The sequence below is a fragment of the Pantherophis guttatus genome, chromosome 1, assembly GCF_059756535.1.
Source record: "Pantherophis guttatus breed Tessera chromosome 1, ASM5975653v1, whole genome shotgun sequence".
Classification (NCBI taxonomy): domain Eukaryota; kingdom Metazoa; phylum Chordata; class Lepidosauria; order Squamata; family Colubridae; genus Pantherophis; species Pantherophis guttatus.
This window is the reverse complement of record NC_142063.1, coordinates 38132619-38155274: the sequence shown is the minus strand read 5'-3', so window position 1 is coordinate 38155274 and position 22656 is coordinate 38132619. Positions and strand designations below refer to the sequence as shown.

The following is a 22656-nucleotide window of genomic DNA, read 5'->3' as shown; positions in this document are numbered from 1 at the left end:
GAAATTTCCCTAAAAGAGAATAGATTAAAAAACTGCAAATATGCTGCTGGCTATGCTGAAATCTGGTACAAAGATTCAAGGATTTAAATCGAGGAATAAACTCAAGCTGCAGTTCAAAGGAAGTAGGTCAGAACCGTCCAGCTAAGAAAAAAATACATTATCTTTTTCTATGTTAAGCATTGTCTTTTGTGCATTCAGTTATATGCCCTCATTCAGTCTGCTACTGTCAGCCCTTCAAGATGGGGCAGAGCAGGAAATAGAGATCACAAGACCTATCAGAACTCTATGTCACAGGTTATAATAAACTGAATACCTGACACAAGTTCCTCTCTGACCAGTTTTGTATCCAAGAAAATCAAGGCGGGGTAATACTGAGGGGTTTTTTCCACAACCCAATCTTTTTCTCAGGGTTGACTTGCTATTTACATAAGCACCCTCACATTCTTTCTTAAGAAGATCTCTGTATTCTTCTACATCACCTCCCTTATCAGATTTAGTCTACCCTCCTACCTGTGAAGGGGATACCAGAAAGGTCCTATAGAAACCAAATACAGAACAAACTTTTGCTCCCTACATTTGCTTGGGGGTTCTTCAAGACTACTAGACAAGTCTTGCCTCACAGGGTCAGACTGTCCCAGACAGCAATGGAAAGTGCTTGGACTTGGAAGCAAGGGCTGAACAGAGAATAATGATACTTTCAGCCCTACCAGATAGGCCAGGACAAAACACCACAAGAGCTACAGAAACTCCTCTGGGTAGGGTATTTTAATACAACTTTGAAATCCCCAAACCCTACCTCCTTTTATACCAAAGGGAATCAAAACAAGGTAATCTTGAATATTTTTCTTGACATTTCCTCTGCTTATCAGACTGTACTTCTTAATGATCCATTTAAAAGAAGAGCATGAATTGGTTTTGTGACAAATATTTCAAAACATGTAATGCATTTTTTCTTTAATAACTGATAATCTGATAAAAATTGTAATAAATATAATCTAATTTTAAAGCAAATAGAAAAAAGATAATCTATTGACTGCATATCGGTTCACTATGAAATGTACAAAAGATACTACAAACTGAAGACTGCTCACTGGTGAAATGATTTCCATCCTCCTTTTAATGAAACTGGAAAGAACTGCAAGCCAAAATATGAATGTTGTGTTTACTATAATTCATCCTTCAAAAGCAATTATGAATAGAAGAAATGCCTCATTAAGCACTATAAATAAATACTATTCCTTTTAATTGTGACTTGTGAAACTGGATTTTTCTGGATGTTTAAAGAGGAAAAAAAGCCATCCTAGTGTGATATGCTCTAACCTGCTATGATTAAGGCTCATTAAAAGATTCTGAAATACCATAGGCTTTACTTTATTTTTGTTTTTCCAACATTGTGGTTAACGCAATGTTTATGAAGGTGACACAACCTCAAAAAACAGACATTCAAAACAGCACATGTAATGCTGCAGGCATCAAAAAGCATTTACTTGCCTCACACATTTTCATTACATTATTTCTTTTTCAGCTAAATTGTTGAGTGTTGTATAAGAAATTTGTATAACTGCCAAATGTAAATATAACTCTCGTAGTGCCACCTCTTCTAGTTCACCATTTATTTTCATAGCTAAGTATGATTACTGAAACAATAATCAAATGTGTATTGTTAATATTAATAGTAAAACCAATGAGCTACAAAAATATTATTCACAAGCTAAGTTGGTCAATAACTCCCAAATCTCATAAGAAATAAGCTCTCATCCTCAGTTTGTGACTTTGTATCTTCTTGGATCAAAAACAAAAGCCCCCTTCTCCTCTTATCCAAACCCTTCTTCAATATGGAAAACTGCTCCTGGGCATTCATCAGAAATCAATGAAAGAAAAAGTCTAGTGGATTTTGCTAGCGGTGAAAAGCCTAATCATGACAAGATCACATCAGCTGTCAAGTCTAATTAGCTCAATGCATTGTCCTTTTCATATTCAATGGGGAAGTTCAAGCTAGTTCCACATTTACACTTGACTGTGGATTTAAATTTCAAAACACAAACAAAGCAGAATAGAAGCTTTTATGGCTTGTATGCCTGCATGATTTTAAGTTTTTAAATACTTTTACTGTTTTTTTTACATTTTCTATGCTGTCTAGAGTCCACTGGCATTGGATAGCTGAAGTAAACATTTATCATTGAAATAAAATAGCTATCTTAAGTTTTCTAAAAATTCTGCTTTTTAAAGAATAAGAATAGAAACAAATCAAACAGGTTTTAGCAAATAAATGTAACATCCAGAAGCATATGAATATTTTATGCTATTTTCTGAAAAGACATGACTATTTGATAGATCATTTGGAGCTGAAACATGCAGCACAGGATTTTAACTTGTGTTATTGTTTATTTCTGTATGTCTTACTATTGTTTTATTTTTGTAATCTCAACTTCTCAGTGTCTTTGGGGTTGGGCAGGATATATGTGTAATATGTTAATAAGTCTACATATATAGACACTAGAATTCAGAACCAGCATAGCTGATAAAAAGAATTTGGTGCAGTGGTTAAAACACTGAGCTAGAAACTGAAAGATCATAAGTCCTACACTCACCTTTTAGGCATAAAGCCAACTAGGTGATCTTGAGCCAATCACTTTCTCTTAGCCCCAGGAAGGAGGCAATGGCAAACCTTTTCCTAAATTCCATATTGCTACAGATTTCCCTAAAGTTAAAAAAAACAAATCTAAAGCTATTTATTCAAAGGTCAGGAAATTACCGTGTTCATGTATTTGCTTAAAAGCTATCTGTTGTGGGAAATGGGACGCTAATATGATTATATAAAGCTCTTTTATATAATATATAAGAATACTGCAAATATTTCATTCTAAGTACTAACAATATGACAGAAATGTGGTATTTATTTCCAAGATAGTATTCAATACATGAAGATGCCACACAATCACAACAGCTGTATTGAAACTTTGTGTAATTGTAAACACTGAATATTTAAAAAACACTATTTAAAATTTGTTTTAATAGTCTACCTTACTACTATCGGTAAATTGTTGCAAAATAACAGTTTTGGAATATATAACATATATTGAAAACTTGTGTATAACAGAAATACCAGTGGGTTAAATTCTTATAAATATTCCATATAAAACTTTTTTAAAATGTTAAATTCAGGAGGGGATAAAAAGGTATGCCGTCAACCAGGGGTGAAATGCTCCCGGTTTGGACCAGATCGCCCAATCCAGTAGCGATGGCGGCGGGTGATTCAGAGAACCGGTAGCAAAAATCCCTGCCCCCCCCCATGCCCAGCTGAGCCGCACGATCATCAGGGTTTTTTTTTTTTTTAACTTTTAAAAGCATTTTTTCTACCACTTCTTCCGATGAAAAAATGCTTTTAAAAGTAAAAAAAAGCCTCTGATGATCGTGCGGCTCAGCTGGGGTCATCAGAAGCTTTTCAAAGCCTTTTTTTCTGCAACCTCTTGGCCAAAGAGGTGGTAAAAAAAATGCTTTGAAAAGTCTCTGACGATCCCAGCTGAGTTGCCTGATCGGCAGAGGCTTTTCAAAGCATTAGAAACAATGTTTTGAAAAGTAAAAAAAAAAAAAAAAAAATGGCCACACCCACCTGGTCACATTACCCACCAACACCAAGCCACGCCCACAGTAGTAACAAATTTTACATTTCACCCCTGCCGTCAACTGTCATAAATTTTATAAAAGAAATCCTTGCTGAATTTGTAAAATGTACAATTGTTTGCTTTGGAGAAAGCTATGTAAAATATTTTACTTTAAAATGTGTTTTAGAAATTTTAAAATATACTGTCTGAGAAAGCCAAAGTGGGCATAACTTCCCTAGACAGATTAATTAATCCTAATGTGTGTTTCTTTTTTAAATTCCAATCCAGACATGCGAGAGTCTGGTATTCTCACATTAAGACCGTAGAAGATTGCAGAAGTAAAATTACCAAAATCAAACAAGATAACGCTCTCTTACAAAATATTGGTTGTTATTTTATGTTACTTTATTTATTTCTGTCTTAACTATGAAAACTCACTCGAAGATGCCAAAATTCCAGGTTTAAAAATACAAATCAATTTGAAAATACATGTACTGTTAATATGCAAATTGCCACATACCCCATTTTCTGTACGTTTCTCCACAGGTATAGAGATTCCATTTCTATGATTTTGAGTCTGACGTCCTGGGAAAAAAACAATTATAACATTTATGTTTCCTGTTTAATACTTATTTTAGCATTAGTATACATTTAGACAATCTAAATATAATGCCCAACCTTGTGTGTTGATTTGGCCAGCAAAATTTTAGATGCTGAAGAAGATAATAAAATGTTTTCCATCTTTTTAGTTGTACAGAGGTTTGTTTTTCTACATCTCAATAGAACCTCAGTCCAATAACAACTAAAATACCACTGGAATTGACATTATCTCAGTTTTAATTACTATGTTTCCCACAGTTATATAGCTAAGGTGGTAAAAAGGGAAAATGTTTGTTCACTATATTCTTTCCACAAAAACTATCATCTCTGCTGCTGCTAATTTCAATTACAGATAGTCCTTGACTTAACAACCATTCATTTAACGACCGTTCAAAGTTACAATAGCACTGGGATAAATGACTTTTGAATGTTTTTCACTTATAACTCTTGCAGCATATCCATGATTATGTGATTAAAATTTGGTATGCTTGGCAACTGGCATATATTTATAACGATTGCAGTGTCATGGGTCATATGATAATCTTTTGTGATCTTCTCACAAGCAAAGTCAATGAGGAAGCCAGATTCGCTTGACAATCGTGTTATTAACAACTACAATGATTCACTTAACAACTGGGGCAAAAAAAAATGATAAAATGGGGCAAAAATCACTTAACAACTGTCTTGCTAAGCAACATAAATTTTGGGCTCAATTGTGGTCATAAGCGGAGGACTATCTGCCTACCTATTTGTAAACAATATCAACCACCATTATACCATTTTATTCACAGAAGAGAATGTCAAAACTCTATTAAGCCTGCCAGTTTCTACCAGCCACTATGGAGTATTCACTGCCCAATTTTTTCCAAGTATCAACTTGCTTGCCGTGATTGCGATTTCTCTATGAAGAGTAACAGTATGCCTAAGATTATAAAAACAAGCCGCTGATCTAAACAGCCACACTTTAATTTTGTTCAAATGCAAATTCTGATATTTTTTAAAATCAAAAAATGGGAGCTGGCACGGTGGCAATGGACCAAGGGGGTTGGAAAGCCAGTAGAACCCTGCTGATATTTTCCTGGTGGCAACCAAGTGAGATTGGGTCAGGGGGTGGGTGACACCTCCATTATGGAGGCTCCTTGGTGAGCATGAAGTGAACTTCAGTGGTGCTGTGGATCAGCAGCTATTGCTCTAACTGTGGAATGGACACCAGAGGATGCAGCAGCACAGCAGAATGTGCAGAAATAACTAGCACCTTAGCTGTCCTTCATCTTGGATCGTCTGCCCCAGAGAATATAAACACAGGCTCAACTGGCACAGGATAAGGATGTGGTCATGGCTAGGGGGTTCTGCTCGGTGGTGACCCCAGTGGAGTAGAGCGGGGGTCCCCAATCCCCGGTCTGTGGCATGCCAAAACTGGGCCTCACAAACAAGCCATCTGCGGGATGCAGGCAGCATGCAAAACCACATCCCCTCCAGTCCACTGAAAAACCTCTCTCCATAGAACTGGTCCCTGGTACCCCAAAGGTTGGGGGCCACTGGAGTAGAGGGTTCACATCGCCAAGTGGTTTATGGCAGCAGGAGCAATGGAACTGTGGGAGGACAGCCATGTGTCTTGCAACTACTGCTCAAGAGGCCATATGTAAAGCAGCCATTTCAGTGGATTCCCTTGCCTGTCCAGGAGTACCTGGGACTGAAGTTGCTGGCATACAAATTAAGAACATTGTGGGTTTATAAGATTTGATAGCTGGAGTTGGGGTTTGTTGACCACCTGTATGTCTATTTGTCTTGCTACCCTCATATGGGAGACAGGAAAAGGCTGGGGTTGCTGCCTTCCAGTCCTTTTTGGAGAGTGGCTTCTCTGCTGCTTGGGTAAGACTGGGGGACAGAGTGTAGGGGAGTAAAAGAGGAAAGTTTGGTTTAGGATACAAGAGTTGTGTGAAGGAAGGCAAAGATAAGATGGTTGGATGGAGGGCCTGGTCAGGTTAATGTAATGAGTGCCAGAACCTGAGGAGAATCTATCTGTCTTGGTTGTTTAGCTTGGATGTGGATGGTTTCCAGTGCCTTAGGGATGAGAGCTGGGATCGGGATTTGGGATATTGTAGAAAGAAGTAAAACTTGCTGTGCACAATGGTTATGTTAAACAGACTTGAAAGTTGGATATGTCAGAAAACATAAAAGTTGAATGAAATGGGAATAATGAGTATTTAGGAAGCATGTGTGATAAAACACATTGAGGACCCAGTTGTGGAGGCAATAAACTGACTTTGTATAAATATACAAAAGGATGAAGGCTATTGCTGAGCACATTGTAAGCCACCCTGAGTCTTCGGAGAAGGGCGGCATATAAATCAAATTAAAAAAACAAACAAAAAAAACAAAAACAAGAAAATATAAAGTAAAATATGAATGGGTGTTGAATGAATGTAGACTGAACACAAAATGAACCAGAAATCTGATAGAAGTTGCAGCTTCTTGTTCTGTAATAATACTGGGAGTGGCTGACTTAATGATAGTGTTGAAAAGAAGAATGAATAGAAATAAGAAATATGTTAATTTATAGATGAGTTAAGAATAAAAGCTTTAAAAACACAACTGCAAAGAACATGAAATACAGCACAAATTTCAAGGAAACAATTTTTATTTATCTATTTATTAAACTTATTAGCCGCTCATCTTATCACAGGTACGTAAATACTCTTGGGTTAAAATTTAACAGACTGATAAAGGAAAATATTTGTAGTTCAGGATTGAAAAGAGGGGTCCTTGTTGTTCTCTGAGCTTAGTTGTTTCCTTGCAGATGGTTCATTATCCAAACTAGGTAACATCATCAGTGTCCTGACTAGATAACTAACTCCAATGATCCTAGTTTGGGTAATAAAACATCTGCAAGAAAACAACCAAGCTCAGAGGGCACCAAGGAGCCCTCAAAATTTAGAGAGCAGAACAATGATAATAATAATAAGGTTCAGATGGCTTTTAATTCTAGTAGTAACAGATGCAAGACTGGTTCTTATTTGTCTTTATTTCTGGTATGATATCCAAATATGTGGAGGTGCAGAGAAGGATTTCCATTCTAAATTGATATACAAGCTCTACCTTTAGGCAGAGTTCACACATCTCTTTCAAATTAAGAGCTCTTCCTTGATATATTAAATCAAAAGCGTGAAAACCCTTACTAATTTTTGAGTTTGCTTATTAGTACTACTGATTTTGTAATTCTTGATTTAAATCCTGACTGATGGAATAAGGAAATATACTACTGTTATGTGTCAAAGGGTGCAGTCCTAAGGATTTCATGTTTGCTGAACAGTTGAACAGTTGACTGAAGTTTTAGTGTTCAAGTAAGTTAAATATTTTGAAATGGACCCTAGCTTCATACTGTAACTATTTGACCTTTGATCTTATTAGATATTCTTGTTGTTCTTTTTCCTTTTAAGTAATGTCTTATTATCAGTTATTTTCTTATAAAAGCATACTTAAAGTCTTAAAACTTATTTCTTAAGTTATTCTGAAATCTTCAGTCTTAGTATTGGATTTTTAAAGGTAGTATGTGTTATGTATAATTTCCAGAAGAACCCACTCATTCCTTTGATGTCTAGATTTGCCCTTATCCCCTAAAGCAAAAATGAAGGCTTTTATCTGTATATTAAAAAAGTCCTGCTTCTCACTTCCTTTTTCTAAGTAAGAAAAAAATAGAAAATCCTAGCTGCTTTTAAGTAAAACATGTTACTGAGACAGAAATTAGCTTGCCTAGGGCCTAAAAGTACTAAAAGTACTGAAAATCCACAAGCTAGCAATTGAAAACAAAATGAAAAAGCTTTTAGATACAGTAAGCATCCTTAGGACTATAGACTAAACAAATTTAAATCAGGATTATATGTAGTGTTTTAGACCTATAATTATACTGTGGGCAAAAGGTATCAGGTAGCAAAATAAGATTCTAAATATAGAATGCATAAATGTACAATATTCAGTTCCAAAAAGAGTAAGAGATTTTTACAAACCCACAAGATTTGTTTGAAAAGGAAAATGTCAAAGCAAACCTAAATATTTTAACCATTATTTTCAAACACTAGTAAATCCTGATATTGTTTCACAATAGTTAATACAAGATGGATTATTTTCATTTAAAGCATTTACTCCCAAGTTTTCCACAATTAAAAACTAGGAATTCACTTATAAGAATTAAAATTAATTTTACAGTTCTACACTTTATCTTTGCCATTGAATATTATTATAAGTTTAATGTGGGTCCTAATAATATATAAATTGAATGCGTAGAGAAATAACACTAATATTTTATATTTGTTTCACATATTTCATAAACTAAGTCATCTATCATACAATGTGAAAATATAATCTAAGAATTTAAGTAATCTTAGGTTGAAAATAATCTAATTCTGTTTAAGTCCGACAACTGAATAGGTATAATACATATAATTAATAAATCAATTTCCCCTTAGGTTCAGAAATTGGTTTCACCACCTTCAGCTGCAATAACTAGAAACTAGAACTAGAAACTTGTCATCAGTATCTCACATCATTATATATAGGAATGTTTGCCCATTCCTCATACAAAAGGATAGGAAGCATACCTTTAAGGACAGGGTTGGGTTCTACTTACCTTCGCTACCAGTTTACAATGGGAGCGTGTGCACGCATGCACGCTTCTGCGCATACGCAGATCGTCCCTGATGATGTTCAGGTGGGTGGGTGGGCAGAGCCTCCAGCTGCCGTTACTACCAGTTCACAAGAACTGTACTGAACCGGGAGCAACCCACCAGTTTAAGGATCATTATCTATAGAAATACTTGTAAATAACCTTTACCCAAAGTTACAGTAGTTAAAAATCGCCAACACTACTTTATCACTATGCTGGCAGATTCAATTTAAACTGATAAAAGTTAGAGCACATAAAAATTATATCCATGATACAACAACAAACATTATAGAATAAAAGTGTACCCTGTTCGTTGCTTTCTGTTGGGGATTCTTCATGTCGGAGAAAAAATTTCACTTCTTCTCTACGAGGTCCCCATTTTTGTAGATGGTCATACATCATATGATCAAAGGGTATGTGTCGTTCTGAATACAAAATCAAAAATCACTCATTAGAGCACTTCACTGGCAATTTACTTAAAATAAGGGTAAACAAGTATATAAAATAAGATATATGCTTTAATTTTTCTGTCATTTCCCCTCCCCCATCAAAATTATAATATTCTAGGGTTCCAATGGATAACCTAATTCTTTCTTCCTCCCAATTAGAGTAACCTTTTTGAAAAAGTTCACAAATTGAAATTATATAATCTCTAAAAATAATGACAATAGTGCTGAACTGGATTGCAGTTTGCACAAGACTAGTTTCATGTGAGTCATTTCCATGTTTATATTTTTAAAATATTACTTATTTATTAGATTTATATCCCATCTTTTTATTTAGGAGCTCAAGGTAGTGTACACAGCACTCTCTCATCCAGTTTTTGCCCATTATAAGCATCATGTGTGATAGGTTGGAGTAAAAGGGAATAACTGGCCCACAGTCATCCAGCAACCTTCTGAATGCCGTAAGTATTTTACTCTTTCAGAACTCAATATGTTAGAAAATAATGATGAAGGATTAGCACTTCAGTGTTGGTATTACTCCTAACACTGTTAACAACTACACCCTACAGTACTGGATCTCATATTTTGCAAGCAAACAGATTTTAAATAGGGCTTTAGTCACTATCACTCTAGAAACAATTACACTTAAACAATTTGCAAGCTACCACATTCCACAGAGCCCATCAGCCTCACACAAAAGCCAAAGGGATATTACATCTCTATTTTGCTGTCTGACAAAACAAGTTGTTGTTAAAAATATGAAATAATACTAAGCAGCAATGACTTAAAGAATGTCACTAAGATGTAATATCCCCTTATTTTCTTAATTCCTAAATATTTTTTATTTGTTCTTTACCACTTTTTTAGGATCATGGCAGTTTACTATATTTACCCACTGCTAATTTATGATAATCAAGATAATCATCTTTTTTATCTTTTACTAAGAATAAACAGGCAGAAACCACTTCCATTCAGAATATCCCATCAGAATTCTATTAAGAAATATAGGTTTAAGGCTAAATATGCGCATTTAACTCTATTCAGGTTCACACTAAAAGCATGCTATCTATGCAAGTACAATAATGGTATTGTGCTAGATTGAGTAGCATGCTTCTTGCTGGGAAAATTTAAAGAGAAGGAAGTAACTAGTTGAATACTGAGGAGTTCCATTTGTCTTTTATGGAATCTTAAGATTTATATGAAACAACTGGGGGAAATTATCTGGAACTCTGGGTTGCTGTATATCTATCTATCTATCTATCTATCTATCTATCTATCTATCTATCTATCTATCCATCCATCCATCCATCCATCCATCCATCCATCCATCCATCCAACAAACATATCTATCTTTGTTTGCCAACATCTTGCTCCCTGGACAACTGTAAAACTCTGGAATTAGGAAAAAAAACTTCAATCTCTGTAGAAACAGAGGTGGCAGAAATGCCTTTACCTGGCTGCTGCAGCCTTCTTAGCTATAACAAAACTAGGCTACTGTAGTGTGCTGAATTTAAGAAGCTATAGACACTTCACAGATACAAAATATAGTTGTTTTAATTCTTCTCAAAGATAGTTGGATCCTGTTTATTAACCTCATGAGTTGCCAATTTTGGAGCTAAATTGAAAGTTCAGTCCAAAGGCTAAATTCCCCCAAATTGGATCCAGATTTGTTAAAATTCTACAAAATCCACATGGATATGTGGTTTATAATAACCTCTTCCAATCATACCTGTGTTGCTTCTAAGATCAGGCAGGCATCACTATGACAAATACATCAAATACTGTCCCTACCCAAGGAATGTTATTCTGAGTGTAAATAATTGGACCCACCTAATGTTTCCTTTAGGGAGCTTTTAAAAAGGTATCTGTTCTCCCTAGTTCTTAAGCATTGCAGTATTTACTGTTCTTAAGCTCTGTGGTATTTACTGTAGATTAATTTATTTTTCAGACTTTTTATACTGCTAACTATGCAATAGATATTTTGAAGCTCTCACTTTCAAAGTGGATTTAAATATGTGAATTCTAATTAGTAAATATAACACATATATGAATATATTTTTTATTGATTTATGCTGTAATTCATTATTATAAAGATATAATTGGAAATGAAACACTTTCATATTGTATTAATCTGCTGGTTTTTCATATTAATTTTTCAAGAATCACCCCTTGTCTGGAAAAAATAGTTTCAGACTAAACTGTGCATAACGTACAGTCACAAAATAATGTTTCTTTTAAACTGTTGTTGAAAACCAGTTGATAAATGATAATGCTTGACATAATCCAGCCTAGACAAATATGGAATGCCAAAGTATTGTTTACCATTTCCACGCCACACTTCAGAAAGATGGCAGCTACCTTCACCAGGTTCTTTGCAAAATTCCACCACATCTCGACAGGTTGTTTCAGGAGTAATTGGCACTTCAGTCAAAATTTGTTCATTATTGCTCAGGAACACTGTCAATATCATCTGAAAATCAGGAAACCGCCGTACAATGTAGATCAAAACTTTTTCAATCATGCAATCTGATCTGTATAATTTGGTATACTGTCCTGAGACAATGAGTTTTTAAACCACAGAACAAAGATTCTTTATAAAATTCAGCAAATATTCACTGAAAAATGAAACAGAATAAAGATATGCCTAAAGATCAGTTAATAAAAGAAATTACTCCCATCTCAAATAATCATGTTCTGGTGATATGTTATATCTGAATACAGTAGACTGGAAAGAAATAAAAGGCTGTTATGTTCACAGACTGGCAATCAGAATACAAGTCAGCAAAAACAATACGTCTGATTTTCAATCAAGCACCAATTTAAGCAGTGCATCCCATTTAATCAAGAAGCCGTAATATAGTTTTTATTATAGCTTATATTGTCAAATTGCAATAAATGAGACCTTAGATAAATGTGGTTGGATCTATAGAATGAGTGGAATAAATCCACTCCCTAGCACTCATCCAGTAATATCATAGCCACTAATAAAAGAACATTGGTTTCAAAGGGAACTTGGGGTTATTCCCAAGACTCTGGTGCACGATTTGGCTTCAGCTTTACTTGCAGGCTGGAATGAGCACACAAGGGCTTTGGGATAGGATCACACCTATATGGACTCTGTGATCATAGATCCCATAGGGCCCCCAGTTTACGGCAGAGCTCCAGAAAACGAAACAATACAAGAAACACCTAGAGCATTGTTGGAAGACGATGAGGGATGAAGCCAACCAAGCGTAAGTAAGAGCCTTTATTAGGACTTAGCTTGTGGAAGAGCAGTGAAGTGCATTTATTTCTTTCCTCTTATTGCAACTGCAGATGACCAGGGATTTTGATAACGTACTATTATAAAAAATGTATATTACAAATAAGATGACAAAATGTAAGATAACAGATCCAACATTAAAAAAAATATTTTAAGAAGATGAACCTAAACAAATTTCTTTACCTATTATACTAGGCAACTTCTTATAATTTCTTCTTCCTAGGAAATAGCAATAGCACTTAGATTTATATACCACTTCATATTGTTTTACAATCCTCTCTAAGCAGTTTACAAAATCAGCATATCTCCCCCAACAAGCTGGGTTCTCATTTTACCCAACCTCGGAAGGATGGAAAGCTGAGTTAACCTCGAGCCGGTGAGAACTGCTGGCAGCCAGCAGAAGTAGCCTGCAGTACTGCATTCTAACCAATGCCCCATCAAAATGATAAAACAATGCAATTTTTTGGTCAGAAGAACTGTTTGTGATCAATTATGTCTGCTATTGAATGTAGTTCAATAAAATTATATTCTGCTGAAGAATAGAACCTATTTAACTCCAGTCTCTTTTTTCCTGCAGCAACAACAGCAGTTTTGCTAAAAGAGAGGAAGAGATAACTAGAAGTGTCTAGTTGCAATATATGGACTCAGACTTACAAAATGTAGGCAACAGAGAATATGAAGTACAAATAATAAATTAAAAACAATTGCACAAAGCAATGATCATGTAAAATGCCCTTAAGGGTATTTTTATAAACGATATGAAGAGTGGCTTTGAAATGTGTCATGAGACGGCATTGAAATTTTTAGACACACATTCTAAGATTTAATGAGTACACCAGACAATTGAAATTTATTGTTTCATCTACAAATTCAGGAAATGCAACAGCCATTTAACTGTTATTAGTAAAAAATAACCTAAGGCAGGACTTTGTAAATTACAACTGCAAGGTCAGACTACAGAAACTAACTTTCTAAAACTATCTGACTATACAATAGCCTCTTGTTCATTGCAAAATAGTGCATTATTTTTCAACCTGACAGATATTTGTCAGAGTTAAAAAATACTAACAATTGTTTTGCACTTTTATTCTTTGTAAAGTACCAGGAGGCAATCACTAAAATAATATACAGATGGCAAGGCCACCAGAGAATTCTCCAGATATGCAATAAATAAAGGATCCCAAATAGTAGAAAAATGAATTTTCTACAAAATATCCACACACAAATATTAAAGCAAAAAAACAAAACAAAACAAAAACTATTTTCTAAGAAACAACAGTAAAAACCTGTCTTACAAGCAGCATGCTTTTAATTATGGAATATTATAAATGAGAAAAAAGTAGAAAAATGCTATTTTCAAAAATTTCTGCTGTCCTTATCAATATTTGTTACATAATTTTTAATTTGTAAGCTAGTATCTACAAGACAATGTGATTGTAATAATATTCTAAAATATTATGTTAAAAAATTTCAAGCACAAAATGTAAACATGCAAGTGAAAACAAATTCATGTACAAACAGTAAATTTCTAAACATGAAAACATTACTGTGTCTGTAGTAAATAATAATTGTAAACCACCGCACAAATTATAAGAATTGTTGTGAGAGCATTATGATAATGAAGTAGTTGTTTTCATTCTCACCTTTTTTTTCATTATTTTGTTTACTTTTCTGTTTCTCTGATTTATGCTGTTCCTGCCATGTTGACAAACTTTTTCTTTTGAGAAGTTTAAGAGGCTTTGAAGAATCATTCTTAAAGGGTTCATGTGTAAATCACAGAGAAAAAAGGTGGCTTTTTAAAAATAAAAAATAAAATATACAGTGAAAACTAGAATCTAAAATAGTTCCTGTGCACAGGCTGCAGTGAGAATCTACTTAAATGGGCATCTTCTGGAGTAAATGAATACAAGAGATAATGACGTGTGAAGATAAGCCAGGCTACTGAAACAAGACAGAGCCTAGTGACAGCAGATATTGTGGATTGGATTTCACCTAATTAGGTAAGTTTACAAGAAGAATTCACTTAATCAAATGTGTAGTATTAACCACTGCCTCAGTTTAGCAGATGCATGTCTAAATAATGAAAGAATTTAAAGTAAGTAATTGAATTAAATAGAAAATAATATGGTTTTAATACAGTTATATACTGTATATGTAACATCTGACTATATATTCCAATTTTCCATCATTCTACTCCGAAAAGAAAAAATGAAACAATGGTAAGCACTTATACAAAGATCAGGAAATCTCAGATAATGATAAATTTCATTTAGCCCACTTCTCTAACTTACCAAGTTCATTTTGCATCTTATTTTTGTTTTTCATATATTTGCTATTTCATCCAAATTTTAGCATTTGCAAATGTACCAGTGATAGTGAACTTTTTTGACACCGAGGCTCAAACCAGAATGCGTTACATGTGTGTGCATGTGCATGCGCCGGAGCGCCAGAAACACACAGACCAGCTGGCTGGAGGCGCATGCCTGTTTTTGGCTATTTTCCGGTGCGCTGGTGCACCAGAAACCAGAAAAGCAGCTGGTGATGGCGCATGTGCCCACAGAGAGGGCTGTGTGTGCAACCTATCACACTCATGCCATAGGTTCACCATCATGGCCCTATATCATTTCAGATAGGTAACTGTTCAGTCTTTTCTTAAAAACCTCCATTGATGAAGCCCCTACAACTTCTGAAGGCAAGTAGTTCCACTGGTTAATTGTTCTCACTGTTAGGAAGTTTCTCCTTAATTCCAGATTGCTTCTCTCCTTAATTAGTTTTGATCCATTGTTTCTTGTCTTGCCTTCTGGTGCTTTGGAAAATAACCCCCCCCCCTTTTTTTTTCTTCTTGGCAGCCCGTCAAATACTGGACTACTGCTATCATGTCAGCCCTAGTCCTTCTTTTCTCTAGACTGGCCATACCCAATCCCTGCAACCGTTCTTATGTTTTTGTCTCAGGCCCTCAATCATCTTCATTACTCTTCTTTGCACTTTTTCCAAAGTTTCAACATATTTTTTGTAATGTGGTGACCAAAACTGGATGCAGTATTCCAGGTGTGGTTTTACTAAGGCTTTATAAAGCAATACTAATACTTCACATGATTTTGATTCTATTCCTCTTGTTTATATAACCAAGGATTGTATTAGCTTTTTTGGCTGCTGCCGCACACTGCTGGCTCATGTTTAAGTGGTTGTCCACTAAGACTCCAACATTCTTCTCACAGTTACTGTTTTTGAGCCAGGTTTCACCTAATCTGTACTTGTACCTTTGATTTTTCCTGCCTAGGTGTAAAACCTTGCTTTTCTCTTCATTAAATTTCATGGATAGAGCGCATTGTTCAAGTCTGTAAAGATCTTTCTGGATCCTGAGCTTGTCTTCTGGGGTATTGACTATTTCAGCAGCTTAGTATCATCTGCAAATTTGATGAGTTCCCCTTCTATTCCCTCATCTAAGTGAAGATATTGAAGAGTACTGAGTCTAAGAGGGAACCTTGTGGTACCCCACTGTTTACTGCCTTCCATGTAGCTGTAGTACCATTAAGGAGTACTTGTTGAGTACAGTTTGTCAGCCAGTTACAAATCCATCTGGTAGTGATGCTGTCTAGCCCACATTTTTCTAGTTTACCAAGAAGTAGGTTGTGGTCTACTTTGTCAAATGCCTTGTTGAAATCTAAGTATATTATGTCCACAGCATTTTGTTGGTCTAGTAATTTAATCACTGTCAAAGAATGAAATAAGATTGGTTTGGCATGATCTGTTTTTAACAAATCCGTGCTGGTTACTAATTATAACTTTGTTTCTAAATGTTCACAAATCTATTTTTTTATTATTTTTTCCAGTATCTTCCCAGATATTGATTTTAGGCTGATTGGTCTATAATTTCGGCACGGCCGCATTCTGGACCAGTTGGAGCCTCTGGGTGCTCTTCAAGGGGAGCCCCATGTAGACAGCGTTACAGTAGTCCAGACAGGACTAATTAACTACATATGCTAAGCTCGCAAAACAAAACAAGTCTCACTACAGTTGAACAAATTCACAATAATGGACACCAAGGCTTTTTTAATGGCCTATGTATGATATTTTATTGAAACTCCATAAGGAAAGTGTTCTTTGGAAAAAAATCATTGTTAATTCAAAAAGAAATGAATTTTTACTATATTAAAACCATTTTTTGAAAAGGCCAATATTCTACTCATGAACATTATTGTCCATGCATGTAATGATGCTCTATTTATGCTAGAAAATCAGAACAATATTTTTGAAAAGGGAAGTTCCAGAAGTTTTATGTACTCATTATGTTACTTATTACTTAAGTCCATGTTTACATGATTCACTAAATACTGTGAATACAACAATATTGTACAACAAAATCAGTTTCAAGAATGAATAATAATTTTCACATATTTGTCATAAAAGTGATGACCAGTGTGCTTCTGTGTTATTATACTGAATATTCTCTGGTTTTCTAAATGCATTTGTTGGATACATTTTGTTGAATTATTCAGAAGAGTATTAGAGATTTATCTTTAAAAACATAAGATTGATTTCTGCATTAAGATTGAAAAAGGGAATTTAATTTCTCTAAGGTATTTCAGAACCTTAATTAAATTAATCTAAAACCTCAGGATAAGCAAGTACTGTAAGTATTAATTGCAATAGCAAATTAGTTAGATCTAATAACATATCTTGCAGAAAGATTTCTATCAATTTCCTGAACTATTCTCAAAGATGAGTTTAAAAGGGCTGGCAAGAGAAATTTGGAGGTTATTTACATGTTCTGAAAACTGACAAGATTATGATTCGCTGACTTAATAAATTTGAAGATCGATGTATACATAATGAATCCTTTCAAGTAAGTGTGTATAATATACATATTATGTTTAAAGAAAAAAATGGAATTATTCATAACATATGCAAATTTGATTTCAATAAAAGTGAATACTGACGATTCTGAAAGAAGGGGCGTTGGTTGTACCTGATACGCTCCTTCTCGTTGAGTGGAGATAGCATCCAGGAATGGGTTGTCCTCATCTGTTAGCCAATAGGACTGAGTCTGTCAAAGCTGTGAGGACATGCCTACCCCAACGGTCCCCAGCTTTTGGCGAAGGCATAGAGACAGACCTGACGTGCCATGGTCAAAAATTCTTCCCCCGATGGGCCGAGGACCAGCCCAGCATCAGGAAGGGGCTGGATGCTATCTCCACTAAATGAGAAGGAGCGTATCAGGTAAGACCAATGCCCCTTCTCCATTGCAGTGGAGATAGCATCCAGGAATGGGACATACCAAAACGGTCTTGTTCTTACGGGTGGGCTGCAGCTAGGTCCGAAGTCCCTGCATCTGCATGCACCCTTTGGAGGCGGCCCTACCAAAGGCCGCCTCAGCCGAGGCATAGCTGTCCAGTTTGTAGTGCTTGATGAAAAGAGACGGTGAGGACCAGGTAGCCGCACAGCAAACCTCTTCCAGAGAGGCTTGTGTTGCCCACGCTGCACTTGTGGCCACAGTCCTTGGCCACATACTTTTGGGCAATGGAAGTGTCTGTATCTCATAAGATTTGGTGATACATGCCCGAATCCAGTGGCCCAGGGTCAATCGTGAGACCTTGGCTCCTAGGGAGGCTGGCTGGAGCAACACAAAGAGCAGTGGAAAGTGGAAGTTCGTTTGATATAAATCTGGAGTGCCCTCCTGATGTCCAGCGTGTGCCACTTCTTTTCCAGGGCGTACACTAGATTGGGGTAGAAGTTGGGCAAGATAAGCTCCTGGGTCCTGTGGAACCATGAGTTCACCTCCGGTATGAAGGAAGGGTCCAAACGTAAGATCACTCTGTTAGTGTGTGACACACAGGGATCTCCCCAGATGGATAGTGCGTCTATCCGTCCGGGAAGTGCACTCCAATATCCACCTGGCCAATGTTATGGCCATCAGGAATGCTACCTTGCAGGTCAGGAAAAGCAATGTGGCCTCTTTCAGTGGTTCAAATGGGGCCTCGGTCAGCGCCTGCAGTACCTTAATGAGGTCCCAAGTAGGGTATCAGTGAACTACTGGACGCCGTAGGTTTGTTGCGCCCCTGATGAACCTGCGGACAGTCAGGTGGTGAGCAAGAGAGTCCATCCCCCTGCAAGTAAGGACTGATGACAGGGCAGCCACCTGGTGACGGATTGTGTTGGGCGTCCAGCCCTGCCTGAAGAAACTCCAGTATCTGGGGCACAGACACTGAAGTAGGGTTCAAATGCAACCTGGAGCACCAAGAGCAGAATGTCTTCTAGGTCGCATCATAGATTCTGTTCGTGGAAGCCCTCCTTGAGGCTTGTATGGTGTCTATCACCTTAGAGGAATAATTATCCTGGGTCAGAGACCTCCGCTCAAATGCCAGGCAGTCAACAGGAGCCACTGTGGGTCCAAGTGGACCAAGTCCCCCTGGCTGAGGAAGACTCTGTCCGGCAGTATCCTCCAAGGGCTGGCCACCGAGAAGGCAACTAAGTTGGCAAACCATGGTTGCCGTGGCCAGTGCAGCGCCAGAAGAAGCACATCTGCCCATTCCGCCAAAATCTTTCTTACTACCCTCAGGATGAGGGGAACGGGGGAAAAGTCATAGAGGAGCCCTGGTGGCCAAGGGCTGCGAAGCGCATCGGCCCCTTCCCCTCCCGGAATTGCAAAACTCGCAAAAAACCTTGTCAGCTGGGCATTGCTCTGAGTTGCAAACAGGTCCATGACTGGAAGTCCAAAGCACTCCGTCATCTCCTGAAATAAAGCCAGATCCAGGTGCTACTCTGCATGATCAACAGTGGCCCTGCTGAGCCAATCTGCCTATATATTTGTGGCCCCTGAAATATGCTCAGCCTGTAATGACAAATGGCGCTTCTCTGCCCAGAAACATAGCCTCTCAGCTTGTCTCATAAGGGATCTGGATTGGGTTCCTCCCTGCCTGTTAACATGTGCCTTAGCAGCCACATTGAATTTATAACTTTGAAACAAAGTCATATGTAGCTTTTGGAAGGGTCTATTATAACTTTGAATAGTCATTAAATGAGCTATCATACCTCAAGAACTACTTGTAACTGTAGAGTTAAGATTTTAACATTTCTCCTTACAATTTCAAAATGTATTTTAATTTATTCCTCTATTCTGTATTCAAGATAAAGTTTTAGAAAAATATGGCATTACTTTGAAAAACCTAGATAGTGCCATCTTTTCCAAATCTTATATTGCCCTAAGATGGTATCATTTTGAAAGGTTTTTCACATCATTCAAATCAAACATAAGGAGGGAATCGAGCTAAAAAGAATGGATAAAGTTGGAGAACATAATACTACTTTGGTATACCAAAATTTACAATGAGTTAAAAGACGTACAACGAAACTGATAAAATAGAAAATATTGTAGTTAACAATATGCTAATTACAAAAATGGCAATATGTTGCATATTTCCTATGAGTTTTGTTTATTTCATTATTTTAAAAAGGTGCTGTTATGCAATCATACAATTCTTAAACAGAATAGTAAAAAAAAAACCTCATGTTAACATTTTATTTGGAATAACAAAAATCTAATTATCATTTGTAGGAAGTTAGCACTCACCCCTCTCCTAGAAGAATGAAATATTTTAGGAAATATTAAAAAAGGCAGAATATTATATTTCCCTGGATAAGAAATGGAGAAACATGTTTTAAAGACAAAGCAGCTTCCTGCCTTCCCCACCTCAACACACACACCTTTGTTAATGGGCCATTAAGGCATCAGCCAAGCTCATTCAATAGGCCATCATCTGCAACACAATAGGACCCATCTAGCAACAGAAACTCACCACATGGCAAGGCTCAAGCAAGCTTCAGACAACCTACAAAGTTAGCTAAGACCCCTAGACCACCTGGGAGTTTGACAACCAATCAGGATACATTTCTTATACAAGAACAAGAAACTCAGAGGTGGAGCCTAACAGAGGGCATAAAACCAAGGCACTCCCAGTATCTGGGACTTCTTTCTTTTCTACTCAGGAACTCAAGCCATATGATTCTGGTCAGGAGCTCAAGCCATGTGCTCCTGTTCAGGAACTCAAGCCATGTGATTCCTCTCCACCATTAAACCATCTTTCCAAGCAGTCTCCATGTTTCCAGTGTCTTTTTCCCCACGTGGAACTGAACCCAGATGGACATTTCTTCCAACACATTAAAGCAAAATTATAAAAACTTATTCACAATTTGAGAAAATATACAGACTCACAGATTTAGCTCTTCTCCTCTGTATATTACAATTAGGTGATCTTTAAAATTCTTAGGAAATGAGAAACTGCAAGGATTTTGGATTAATGGAATTTAGGAAATGTCAGACAACAAAAATTTATAGATCTGTATATTCTGGGAGAACTAGTGTGGGAACCTAGATTAAGTATTTATGTAAACTCTAGTTATAAAATTAAACAGGTAATGCGATAAATGCATCTATCTACTTTCAAAAATAATACTAATTTAAACACAATATTAAAATTATGCAAAACATTTGAAAGGTGTGCAAAATGTATTGACAAAAGCAAAATACTCCTTTCCTAAGTGTAAAGCAACCATGATCTTAGCAAACCATCACATGGCTGCTTCAAAGGCTGTCCCTGGTACTGCATACTGCATGCCGACAACACTTCCTTAAGATAATAAACAGAATAAGCACATATGGCAAAAGGGCATAGCTGTTTTAAGGCTTTAAAGCAGGATGCTTTGCTTCCACAAACACACTTTGTAAAGTGTCCTATTCAAATAAATGTTCTGCAGAGCTATCTGACACATATTTAAACAGATACTGAAATCTTCAAGCAATTCAAGGGTACGCTGAAGTCTTGACTTAACAGACATTTTGTGTTCATTATCTCTTAAATTCAGGTTTACAGGGTTGTCATAATTTGGTAACTGCATTAAATCCAAAGGAAAGAGATGTTACTGTATAAATAAAATCACTAAGTCTGAATTAAGAGAAAACCACAATTGGAATGGTAAACAGATCTTTAAAAAATATTTTAAGAAGTTTTGAATTATATGATATCCTATCATCAGTGTTTTGAATGTATTTGAAGCTATTATTTAACCAAATGGCATTTAAAGGTCATCTGGTTACATAGAAATAAAAGCAATGTTGGCAATATAAATGAGTCTCTTTACCTAAAGTTTTTATAACCTAAAATTAGAAATTATCAAAGACTAATTTTAGAAGAAATTCATAATAATTGAAAATGAAAACCAATGTTATATCTGTCTTGTTCTATCAACATGATCGTCTCTAGAGTTATTAAAATGGCTATTAATTTGACAATTGCAGCCCATACTATTATATCTTATAAACTGAAAAGGATCTATGTCATGCAGGGCTTCATTCAAATACCCCACAAACATGACCACCAATGCAGTTACAGCCTTACTTAATATTTCCTCCCTGGCATCAGATTATCAAGGCATGCTACCAATTGTGGCTCTATTCTCCATGAATTTGCCCTATTCTCCTTCAACCAACATTTAATGGCAGCAAATTCCACAGCTTAATTGTGCAAAGTAATATAGTTGGTCGGTTTAACAACCACTTGTGCAGTGATTGTTCAAATTTGCTTTGGTCATTGCACAAGCAATACTTACAATTGGTCCTCAAAGTTTCAGCTGTTTCAGTACCTTTGCAATCATGTGATTCCAGCAACCAGCCCAAATTTCTGACCTTCACGATGTCCCACAATTATGTGATCACAGTTTGTCTACTGGCTTTCCACAAGCAAGTTAATGGGGAAGCAGACAGGAAGTCAGAAATTATGATCACATGAGGCCCTCATTTAATGATCCACACAGTCTTTGCTTAACTGGGGTCTACTGGAACGGCCATCACTAAGTAGTGCAGTCATGTGACATTGCGTTTTATAACCATATCATTTAGCAATTCCAACTCCAGTTGTAATCATTAAGCGAGGGCTTCCTAGCCCTCTTTTTATCATCCTTTCTTCTAATTTTAATAGATGAACCCAATATCTAATAATGTGAGAAAAATAATATCTATATTTAATTATACATGCATGATTTTAAATGCCTGTCATATGTCCCCTTACTCATCTTTACTCCAAG

At 36.3% G+C, this 22656-nt stretch overlaps 1 protein-coding gene across 11 annotated transcripts in view; it reads right to left on the bottom strand.

Annotated features, from left to right (window-relative positions):
• Positions 1–22656, bottom strand: part of PPP1R13B (protein phosphatase 1 regulatory subunit 13B) — a 54662-nt gene that overhangs the window by 25641 nt on the left and 6365 nt on the right. For 7 of the 11 annotated variants that reach the window (XM_087871923.1, XM_034418549.3, XM_087871914.1 and 4 more), the window contains exons 2-4: positions 11637–11784; positions 9174–9293; positions 4126–4190 (exon numbers count right to left, since the gene is read on the bottom strand). In XM_087871923.1, the coding sequence (XP_087728049.1) occupies positions 4126–4190; positions 9174–9293; positions 11637–11784 (333 nt within the window). Of the gene's footprint in view, positions 1–4125; positions 4191–9173; positions 9294–11636; positions 11785–14219; positions 19070–22656 lie in introns of those variants that run through there. The other 4 variants (XM_034418546.3, XM_034418548.3, XM_034418547.3 and 1 more) reach the window with 1 other exon arrangement.